Genomic DNA, 12091 nt, shown 5'->3' with positions numbered 1-12091 from the left:
GAATTGAACTGAGGTTGGCTGCATTCAAGACAAGAGCCTTAAGCCCTGTACTATCTCTCCAGCCCAAGGAGGAGTGAAAAGGCCAGGGGCTGCTCCCAGTATGATGAGTAGACATCACTCCTTGGCTGTGCTTGGAGGATCATGCATTGCTGGGGAGTGAACCCAGGCCTCCTGCATGCACGGGATGCATCTGCCCTTTACACTCTGTCCCTGACCTTAAAACTCTTTAAAAAAAAAAAAAACAGTGGTTTTTCATCAACAGAATAAAGTTCAAACTTTCTGCTGGTATCCATCCTTAGGGTCCTTTGTGGCCAGACCTGTGTCTACACCTTCACTCTCACTCTCACCTGGAGCTAGCCCTGAGCAACACCACATGTGGCCCTCCAAAACAAAACAAAATTTAAAGGTTAAAGAAATACTATAGGGGTTAAGGCATTTGTTTGGTCTCCAACACCGTGTGCGTGCCAGAAGGAGCCCTGAGCACTACCAGGCATGGCTGGAAAAAAGAATTTGAGAAGATGGTGACATAAAATCTGCTTGTTTTTTATCTCTCTTTGTCGTGGGCTTACTGTTCCCTTCCCTCGCTCCTCTGGGCACTTTCCCTTCAGAGAAGTCACAGGTTTTCTCCAGGCCCAGTCACAGCCTCAGTGAGTTGGGGCACCTAGCACCAGGCATACCATCCTCATCTTTAGGACAGTTTATTTTTGATGATGCCACCACACACACATATCATCAACAACACCAAGAGCACCACCCCTTGCTGACTGTCAGAGATTTTCTTTCCGAAGAGTACTTGGGATGTTTTCTTCCTCCTGTAAGGTCTTGCCCTTATTCTCTGGTAGTAGAATCTCCTTGGTTAATCACAGAGTGAAGACCATCCCCCAAGCCGTTGAAATCTGGGCCTGTCTGTTTGGCTCTCTGCCACCTAAAACTTGAAGACCACCCACGATCAAGGGCTTTCTCTCTCAGGTTGTTAAGCTCAGAGAGTCGTACTCATTCTGAAGTTATATTCTTTTACACTTTACTCACAGCAGAACTATTTATGCATAACTGTGTTTTTTGACATTCCATGGAGGAGGGGGGAAAAACCAACACCTTTATACACACACGCACACACAAACACACACACACATTGACACATTTTCATGTCATCTTTCTTTTTTTCTCTATCCACGTGTAAATTTTTTATTTTTTTAGGAAACTTGGAACAGATTTAGAAGTTGAATGTGACCACAATGTCCAAGTGCCAATTTATCCTTCAAAGAGCTCCAATAAAACGGTCAACTCATTTTTCCCTCTTCAGAAACCATGTGATTAGAACCATAATAGAGGGTTTTTTTTTCTTTTGAGACATTAACTGGATATACTCATGAAATGTTAGCAAAACAATAGCATGGTCTGCTTCCTTAGGAAATGAGAATTTTAAGCACCCTATAAACCCAGAAAATAAAAGGAATACAGTGGGGGGTGGCTCATAGGGCTGGGAGCACATGCCTCGCGCAAGACCTGAAGTTTGATCCCGCATTTCCTGCCTCCTCCAATCAGAGGCCCTAGGCACCACTGAGCCAAGAACTGGAGCAGCAAACCTGGCTAAATATCACCGGAATAAACTCCCGAGCATGACTGCGGGACCCCCACCCCTACTCCACACACAAAAGCCAGGCAGATCAAAAAGATAATATTGATTTTCCTGGATGGTGTGTTGTTATCTTCTTACGCGTATTTCTATATTTTGCAACACGCACATTTTATGGACAGGGAAGGAAAATGTTATTTTTAAAATGAATTATGAATACACCCCAGATGACAGTGCCCTTTGAAGCCACAGATGAAGCCACAGATAACATCCTGAGGTGATCTGACTGCTCATGTTTTGACAAATGTTATCAAGCAGTACCAGACACCCATTGAGATTCCAAAGAGGAACAGGACACCCTTTTTTGGGGGGTGGGGTGATGTTTGAGGTACACTGAGTGGAGCTCAGGGCTTACTCCTGGCTTTGTGTTTAGGGATCACTCTTGGTGGTACTCCAGAGATGTTGTAAGGGATCAAACTGAGGTCTGCCTCATGCAAGACAAGCACTTTACTCCTGTACTTTATCTCTGATCCCAAGACACATTTTTGGTCCTTGAGAAACAAACAGGGAATGTGCTCACTCTATGAACATTTCTCTAGGACCTACTTTCATTAGCCCTAATTTGTCTAGAGCAGTAAAAGCAATCTTGTTCTGATGTGTAGGCTGAGGTATGGAGTGCTGGGATTCAAATCTTGCAGCATCTCTATTGATAGCATGATTTTGGACAACTTGCCTAGCCTCTCACTGTCCTGGTTACTTTATCTGTGAATCAAGATCAAAGTCAGGATATCATGAGAGTGTAGTTAGGTTAGAACTGTGCTTGGAAGCCAGCCTCACATTCTGCGGGAAGCCAGCCTCACATGCTGGGGGAAAAGGCAGCACAGAGAGAGAAGGGAACACCAACTAAAGTGTGGTTGGAGGACCCACTCGGGATGGGAGAGGCATGCTGAAAGTAGACTATAGATTGAACATGATGGCCACCCAATACCTTCATTGCAAAACACAACACCCAAAAAGAGAGAGAGAACAAAAGGGAATACCCTGCCACAGAGGTGGGGTGGGGTGAGGGAAATGGGATGGGGGGTTTGGGAGGGATACTGGGATCATCAGTGGAGGAGAATGGGCACTGGTGGAGGGATGGGTACTCGAGCATTGTATGACTGAAACACAAGCACGAAAATATGTAAATCTGTAATGGTGATTCATTAATAATAATAATAATAAATAAAAAGAACTGTGCCATAGGCAAGGGCCTGGCACTGAGCAAGTGCTAAGGAAGTCTTGACAAGTGTCCCCTCTGGATGGCACACCCAAGGCTGCAACCAAATCCTGAGAAGTCAAGTCAGGTTGAAACTGGCACCAGCTCCATTTTGCTGATGAGACAAAGGCCGAGAAGCCACATGCTGTCACCCCTGGGCACTCTGATACCAACAAAGCCTCAGCTCTCTACTTCAGCACTGTTTGTGATATCCTTCTTCTGGAGGGGTTTTGAAGTCCCTCTTTTCAAGCATTGCACTCCGTGCCCCTTCTTCCATATAAGATGCCTGCAGATTTGGGCCAGTTTATTTCTTAGAGTTCCTATAGATCTTGGAGAAGAGACCAGCTTGATTCCGTCCTAGTTCACTTAGGTTGAAGTTTTCTTTCATAAGTTGCTCATCAAAGATCTACTGCTGTATTTCCATGATGTTAGAAAGCACATTCTAGGTACTAGTGGAGGAATTCGCTGTTATAAGTTTGCTCAGCAAGACTTCTATTGTTTTTGTTTGGGGGCCACACCCAGTGGTGCTCAGGGCTTACTCCTGCTCGGCACTCAGGGATCACTCCTGGTAGGGCTTAGGGGACCATATAAAATGTCAGGGATCAAACCTGGATCACATGCAAAGCAAATGCTCTAGGCAAGACTTCAAAGAAGTTCTTCTAGAGCTGGATCACTTGGATCTGTCCCTCAGCTTTACCTTTCCAGACCCCTGGCACAACCAATGAAAAAAATTCTGTTCATTTTTGGGTGGTGGTGATGGTAGTGGTGATGATGATGATGATGATGATGATGATGATGATGATGATGATGAAGATCAAGATGAAGATAAATTCCTGGCACTGAGCCCCATACTAATTATCTCAAGATCTCCCGGAGAATTCATTTCAGAACAGACTTTCATGGAACAGTCTAGCCATTCTAACTAATTTTCATTTTCAGTGAGTTAAAAATAAATAAAAAAAAATGGTATCTACTTAGAAAGAGAAAGTTGTATTTTTTCTCTTAGCCACAGCAGAAAAATACAGAAGTTGTTTATCAAGATGAAAAAGATCAGAAAGAAGTAAGGTGTACACAGTCATATTCTGTTCATTTTACACAGTTATAGTTTTCATTCACATTGAGGGCCCTTGAAAAATAAAATCAAAGGCCTTTGAAAGGTGGTATCAACATCTAGCACAGCAATGGGGAAGGAACAGAGGCCAAGAGGCCGAATGATTCTATTTATAACGAGTGACCTGAGGCTCTAAGCGGCTGAACCTTGACTTATCTCCGAATAAATAATAGCCTGGCACAGTGCTCGCGGCTGCAGAGCTGGAGGCCAGCAGCTGTGGCTCGGAGTGAGCTCACATTCAGCCGACTTGAGCAATGACAGCCCACTGAGTCAAACCCTAACACCAGCCCCGCACACCTTCTCCCAGACTCCAGACTCAGCACAGGCTGAGGAGACGAGGCGTCTCTCTCTTCTGCCTTTCACGTCCACCCTCTGCTGAGGTGAGAAGAGGCACCCTCTGGTCAAGTGGTCAACTTCCAATTGCCTCTGAGTGTGCCCTCCTGAGAAACTCCGTACCAGGAAGGAGCCTCTGTTCCCACCGAGGCCTGTGTGTCCCACTCCATCCCCAGGGAAAGGCACCTCAGGCTCCTTGTAAAACTCTCCCGGACGGACGCCCAGTCTTTTTCTGGCAGGGCTCCCTTTGTTTGCCATTCCCAGGTACCAGGTTACTGTTATTTTGCTTGAGTTCTTCCCTGAGCTGGAAAGCTTCTCTCCTTCCCTGATACATTTGCACTCTGAAATGAGAGACTTTTTGTCTCAGTATTTCTACCTCCTGGATTGAAAACAAGGGGTGTTTTTGACCCAAAAGGACCCTGAAGATTTTGAGCCTCCTTCCAACACAGATGGCCCCTCTAGAAAGCTACTTCCTCTCATGACACTTGCCTGTTTTTCCCTCTATCTCTTTCCTGGGTGGGAACTCCACAGCTAAGAATGTCATTGTTCAACTCCCTGGTGGCACCTCTGGGCTTAGCCTAATATCTGACATGCAAAAAAAATAATAATAATAAAAAATAAAAAATAAATTAACACCTGTAGGTGACTCTGAACTTTACTGGCTTCACTTTTCTGTCAGAAACACTCTCATGCCCCCCCACTCCGAGAACACTCACCCATTCCCTTCACTTCCTTGGGGAAATCTTCATGCGTTCTCTGGGTGCTCTGAGTGTTCCCTTCTCTGGCCTCCTGCCTCCCTTATTTGGGCACTAAGCCTGTTGCACTGGAGTCTGCGTGTGCTTTCCTGCTCAACTGTAATCCTCCAGGACTCACACTCCATGCTCACCTTTGAATCTCTGTGCACAGTGACTCACAGGCTCTGGACTCGGGAGATCTGTGTTTGCCTCTAGAGGATATCAGGGCCTGTGAGATAGTTCTGGGGGCCGGTGCACGTGCTGGGGGAGTTTGATGAATCCCCAGCACCTCCCATGGTGCCTGGAGGTCCCCGACACCTTGGGCCTGAGCAGCGCTTTGTCTGAGCTTTGAAGCATCCAGTCTAGTTGATGAAGTATCACTGGGAGGCCCCCCCCCACACACACCCATGGCTGAGCACTGCTTGGGAGTCCCCCTCCACCCAATAATAAAATGCAAGCAAACCCTGACTGGACAGAGATTCCGCCATAGTGAAGCTTTGTCGGAAAGAAATAGGTAATAGACAAACAGGCATTTCGTTTTTCTGTAGGAAGAGGGAGGTGGTTTGGGATTTGGCTCACATCCAGTGGTACCCTATGCTGGGGGGGCCTTGGGCAGTGCTGGAGACTGAACCAGGCCAACCACCTTGCAAAGTGAGTGCCTTATGCATCAAACAATGTCTCTGGCCTACACAGACACTTAGATGGGGCGGTGTGTGTTGGGGGGTGGGGGGAGGTTGTTGGTAGGGAGAGGACCCCAGACCCCAGGTTGCTGCATTTCCTAACTTACTCTTTGCCTTGTTTTAGTAGGAAACACCCTGCCCTTGAAGAAAAAAAAAACAAACAGAAAGGAACTTTATCCAAAAGATCAGTATTCACAAGTAAATGATTAGCTTTTGTCCAGCATCAAAAATTCTTAATGTTTTCCAACTGTGTTCTTTCAGTGGTATTGGCGGCCTCTTTCAGCAACAGAGAAGCAGGGAGGGCTCCTTTGTTCAGGCCCCCCCAAGCAGCTTACCCAGAACATACTGAGAGTCCCACTCAGAACTTGAGGCCAACCCCTCTCCTATGTGTGGGGTTTGGAGTGATGTGATTGACCCTGTGCTCGGGGTCACTTCTATTTCCCTCATGCACCCATCAGCACCCATCATTCCTCACGACTACACGCATCATTTCTTCCTATATCTTTTGATTTAATCACACCATCTATGGAGCCCTTACCAGGGACTATGAGAAATTTAAACACGGAAAAGACTGGCCTTAAGGGGTCAGCATGATGAAGACATAATGGGGGGTCCCTGAAATCAGAGTGTCTATAGGGCATGCTACCTCCCCAGGCTACGTAATTTGATACCTCCCGGCCTGCCCAATGCCCTCTCCCCACATACCCCAGGGGGCACGAGAGATATTTTGAATTCCAAGAAGACAGACACCTCCCTTTGAGAGATGCTCAATGCTGGTGTCCCGAGAAGAAGACTACACCGTCTCAAAGAACTCTTTCTCCAAGGAGAAAGTAGCCTCCCAGAACAAGTTCTAGGCACCAAGTGCGAAAAGGGCTCCTTCTCCCCCGCATCTACCCTTACCAGATTCTAAAAATCCCTCTGAATGACAGCAGTGGAGGCTGACATGTGGGTACTGCCCCGCAGGTGTCAGTTCCTGTCTCCAGGGGTCGTTGGCTTGAGGACCTTAGTTATTAGCTAGACTTGGTTTGGGGGCCACAGACTGAGGGCCTTCTCCCAGCTCAGAGCTAGGGGGTCAGTCCTCATGGTGCCAAGGATGTTGCCGCCCCAACTTCCAGCTTTCAAAGCACTCACCCAGCGGGGTAAGCAGCCTCCGGCCCTAAGACAGAATTCTCTAAGGTAGAGTTCATCTAGCACAGGTGGAGGGGGATGAGGGTTTCAGCCCCTCCACCCCGGCTCTGTGTCTAGATGGAGAGGCTTGGAGACCCCCAGATAGATGAAGGGGCCAGGCGCCCGAGGATGGAAGATCTGGGTTTCATCTGGACAGAAGGCGCTGGAAGGCTTCAGGATAGACGGAGTTGGGGATACCAGGACGGCGAGGTTAGGACCCTAGGATGGGGTATCTGTATCATTGAGGTCTGGAGGGCCTTCGTATAAGGGAGCTGGTTGTCCGCTAATGGAAAGGACTGCAAGGTTCTAGAATGCAAGAGTCATGCGTAACTGGGCGAGGGGCTTGGAGAAAGGGTGGGTCGGATAGGAGGTTGGACAGGCCAGGTTGAAGAACCCCTGGCACCAGATAGGTTGCAGCACTGGGTTGCGGGGATCCCCCACCCCCTGACCTCGGGCTCAAGGTAAGTGCTCCACCCCGGGCCCCGCCACCCACCTGGGCACGCCCTGTCGTAGTCGAAGCAGCAGTCCCCGATGAGGTGGCACTCCTGGTCGCAGTAGCACTTCCCGAAGACCCTGTCCTGCCTCCAGCCCTGGACGAAGCAGGTGGGGTCACGGCCGGGGCAGCAGCGTCCCCTCTCCAAGCAGCCGCCCCGGGCCCCGGGCACCAGCCCTGCCAGCGCGCACAGCAGCGCCATCCACAGGCCGCCCATGGCCAGTCCGCACCGGGCACTGCACAGCTGCGGGCCGAGTGCGGAGCGCGGCACAGAGCGGCGGCCCGAGCGCCAGCGGCCGGCGACGTGCAGCCCGCCCGGCCCTGCCCCGCGCCGGCCCCCGCCCTCCGCGCCGCCCCTCCCCACCCAGGCGGGTGGGTGCGGCGGAGGCCCCTGCCCCGCGTGGGGGGCTCGGGGCGCCCGGCGATCGGCGCTCTGGACCCCTGAGCCCTCCCCTCGGGGAGTCCGCGCGCCCCCGACGCCCCCCAAGCCCGCCCGGTGTCCCCGGGAGGGTGCAGAGAAGCAGGTGCTGGGCGGGGGCGGGGGCGTCCCAGCGGCGCGGGCAGCCGCGGGGCCGGTCAGCTGCCACTCCGGGGACACCCCGTTTCCTGCTTCCTGACGTCGAGGGTTTCTTTAGCGGAGGGCACGGTCGCCCGAGCGAGGACATCTGATGGGCAGCCAGTGTCCAGGTCACCCTGACTATACCCCTAAAGCCGGGTCCCGGGGAGCCCAGAAGCAGCCCAGAGAGCAGCACACATGGCCCAAAGCGCCCCCTTTTCTCCCTGCCCCGGGAAAACTGCTCTCTGCTTCACTTTAAGAGGCAATTAATGATTGCGAAGGCAAAGATAAATAGTATAGGAACAGTGCTCTGCTCTAAAGTACATTTCCCAAAAGAAATCCAGCTTAATTGTAAACGAAATAACATCCGCTTTAATAAAGTGCTTGCCTAAGTTGGTATGTGTCTGTGTATATAAAACACACACACACACACACACACACACACACACACACGTATTTTTTCTTCTCTCCTCCTCTCCAAATAGATTTTTCCGCCCCCCGCAACACTTTTTTGTTAGCCAAAAATTATCCTGGAAGTTTTATTTTATCTTATATCCTTAAATCATTTAAACCATTGATCCTTGTGGGAAACCAGGCACAGAAAACACTCTCTGTGAATCTAAGAGATCTAATTAGTTTCAAATATGATCTCCCCCCCTTTTTCTCTAACGACTTACAGAAAACTGTCCTGTATTCTTCAGAAATTTTTTTTAAAGTTTAAAAATATTTTACCATAAAAGTCATAAATGCAAAGCAAAAAAGCAAAACAAACAAACAAAAACCCCCAAACACAATAATCAAATAGGAAGTAAACCAGGAACTTGTGAAATAAAACGATTGAAATGCCTAAGAATTACTACCTGGAAGCAACTTATGCTTTGCATGAAGAAGGCACGCGAAGGTTGGCCTTGGCACCAACCAGGGTCTTGGTCCCCTGGCACTGCCAGGAACAACCCCCGGTGAATCCATGAGTAACCCTTGAGCTGTGGTGTATGGCTCACAAACCAAAAAGGAAAAAAAATTACAACTTATGATCTTTAATAACTAAGTCTGATCAGTTGTAGAATGGATTCTCTTTTTTTATTGTCCTGGGGAAAAGACATGATTATTCACACAAATAAATTTTGGGGTTGGAATCATTTTTTCCTCCTTAAGTAAATCACTTTTGCAATTTAAATAACATATACTTTATTTTTAGATCTCTACTTCTTAGTCATTGATACTAAATAGTGTTGTCAGCAAATTATACACTCTGTCTTTTACCTGTATTCTAGGTTTTATGAGCTTTGTACTAACTCATTCAGGTAATTTACGCCCTACTCCTTCCCTAAGGTTGTCTGATTTATGGAATGCCTTAAGCTAGAAACTTATTCTATAATGCCATAAGAATCTGGTATTATTCTAGAAAAAATATCAAGGAAAAGGATCTATGTATCTATTGATTTTTAAGTATAACACGTGAAACTAAGTTACAGTGAAAGATGACCTTCAGTTTCAGGGAATTAAAAATGTAATGCCCTTTGCCTGCTCAAATACTGTTTTCCACTCATTCGCCCTTTTCCTTGTACCTGGATAAAGCTAAAATCAAAAATTCAAAAGCAAGATGTTGGATTTCTGTGCTCTGGAAGTGCTCAGAAATCAGCTCTGATTCTTTGATGACACAGGCCGTCAAACACAGGTTGTAAGTCTTTCCTAGATTGTTGGGAGCAAGGCAGTCACAGCACGTGTGATGAGCACAAAGCAGGTGTTGCATCTCTGTTAGTGTCCTGGCGTGGTCCCCTACTCACACTCCATGAAGGAAGCCTGAAACCAAGCAAGAGACATACACGAGTTTTAACAGCTGGCAAAAACAGAGGAAAACACAATGGAGGAGGAGAAGGAGGAGGAGGAGGAGGTGGAGGAGGAGGAGGAGGAGGAGGAGGAGGAGGAGGGGTGGGAAAGACTATCACAAACAAATGCCTACTACTTTAATGTCAGAACATAAAAGCTTGCCTCCTGTATAAAATATTGAAAGAAACTCACAGTCTCGAGTTTAAGCTTGTATCGTCTTGAAATATCAAGATAAGACTCCCCTGCGGGCCCTAGCAAAGGAAGTAGTCCCTGCAGGACCAGACAAAGCCAGGGGACACTAACATTTACTTAAGGTAATGGAGTCCCCATCCTGTCTAGGACTGGGTGCAGTCAAACACAACAATCAGTCACTGTGTTTTCCATGTCCTATGGCTGTTGGGAGAACAAAAATCATCTTAGTGAGTCTGTGGTCGAAGATAGGAAGTAATCAAGTGCATCTGAAAAGACACCCTTTCTTCTTACGTGTTGCCTTTGGAGACCATCCAGGACTGGCGAATTACAGAGGGGCATGGAGGTCTTCTGTTCATCACATTCCAGAACATGGCAGTTTTAAAGGATATCCACATATATGATCTCATTCAACTTGCATAACCGCGAGGAAAATATTGACATCCCCATTTTGCAGATGACGGAGATTAGGCATGTAGCTAATTAGTAAAAAAAAAAAACATAGAATTAAAACAAGTTAGTCTTGCCAAAATTCTGCAAAGTTCTTCCCATTACTTAAAGCCTGATTATGGTGGTGAGAGGGTAATGGAAAATAAAGACATGTCAGGGTAAGTGCTAACAAGTACATATAGAAATAAAAAGAAAAAAAAGCAGGTAATTTCCAAAAAGGTTTGAACACATTTAAAATGAAAGATGGAGGGCAGGGGCAATACAGTGAATATGGCACTTGATTTGCAACAGCCAACTCTGGTTCTATCCCCAGCCCCAGCACCGTGTGTGGTTCCCCAAGCATTGCCAGGAGTCATCCCTGAGCACAGAGCCAGAATAAATCCTGAGCACTGCTGGCTATGGCCCCTAAATGAAAGATAGAAAAAAAGGAAGAAAGAGAGAGAAAGAAAGAAGGAGAAAGGGAAGAGAAGAAGGAAGGAAGGAAGGAAGGAAGGAAGGAAGGAAGGAAGGAAGGAAGGAAGGAAGGAAGGAAGGAAGGAAGGAAGGAAGGAAGGAAGGGAGGGAGGGAGGGAGGGAGGGAGGGAAAGAGAAAATAAAAGAGGAATAAAAGAAGAAAAGAGAATGATGAATGAAAGAAAAAAGAGAGAGAGAAAGAATTAAAGAAAATAAGAAAGAAATAGGAGGGCTGGAGCGATAGCACAATGGTTAGGGCATTTGCCTTGCATGTGGCCGACCGGGGTTCGATTCCCAGAATTCCATATGGTTCCCTGAGCACCGCCAGGAGTAATTCCTGAGTGCAGAGCCAGGAGTAACCCCTGTGCATTGCCGGGTGTGACCTCAAAACCAAAACTAAACAAACAAAAAAAAACACAGAAAGAAATAGAGAGGGGGGGAGGGAGGAAGGAAGGGAGGGGAAAGAAGGAAGGGGGGATCAAGGGAGAGAGGGAAAAAGGGAGGAAGAAGGAAGAAGGAAAAAAGGCAAGCAAGCAGCCTCATACTCACATTACATTGCTGACTCCCAAAAGTCCCATGAGTTTGACTGAGCAATTGATTTTGAGGCAGATTCTGGGACCTGTGTAGAGACAAAATGCTGAGAGGTGTTGATAAAAATAATTTTTATCAAATATATTGATTGTAAGTTCACTATTATTTTCTATAATAGCATAATACAGTGCACAAAACATAATAAAAAGTGCTGTGAACACATGGTGTATACTGATAAATAGATTTCAGGCTGACAGTCTGTTAGAGCTTCTGTACAACAAATATTATAAATTAGATGATTTCTAAAGAATAGAAATTCAGTTCTCACAATTTGGGAGGCTGGGAAGTCTAAGATCAAAGTGCTTAGAAGCTGTGTATTTGGTGAGGACTGGCTTTCTGGACCTTATGCCTTCTAGGACTAACCTTACAAGAGACGGCTTTTTCACAGAAACGTTTATTTCATTCATGAGGACTCCATCCTCATAACCTAAATTCCTCCAAAAGATCCCACTTCTTCATACGCTAAGCAGCAGAAGTTCACTTTCTCATGGTGGGTGGGGGGGAGGGGGTGGGGGGGAGGGTGGCACTCAATGAAGCAGGAGAATATGGTCAAAAGGCCGAGGTGATGGTACATTTGCCCCGCCAGTGGCTAACCCACCCAGGTTCAATCCCAGGCATCCCATATGGCCATATCGTCTTCTGAGCACTACTGGGAGTAATTCCTGTGTAC

At 47.2% G+C, this 12091-nt stretch overlaps 1 protein-coding gene across 1 annotated transcript in view; it reads right to left on the bottom strand.

The window, feature by feature from the left end:
- SBSPON (somatomedin B and thrombospondin type 1 domain containing) overlaps positions 1 to 7651 on the bottom strand; it is a 29797-nt gene extending 22146 nt beyond the window's left edge. Inside the window, exon 1 of the mRNA XM_012936086.2 lies at positions 7353 to 7651. Within this exon, the coding sequence (XP_012791540.2) occupies positions 7353 to 7569 (217 nt within the window). The 5' untranslated portion in view covers positions 7570 to 7651. The remainder of the gene's footprint in view (positions 1 to 7352) is intronic.
- Positions 7652 to 12091: the final 4440 nt, after the last annotated feature.

The sequence above is a fragment of the Sorex araneus genome, chromosome 2 (genome assembly GCF_027595985.1).
Source record: "Sorex araneus isolate mSorAra2 chromosome 2, mSorAra2.pri, whole genome shotgun sequence".
NCBI classification, from domain to species: Eukaryota; Metazoa; Chordata; class Mammalia; order Eulipotyphla; family Soricidae; genus Sorex; species Sorex araneus.
This window is presented reverse-complemented; position numbering and strand designations above follow the sequence as displayed.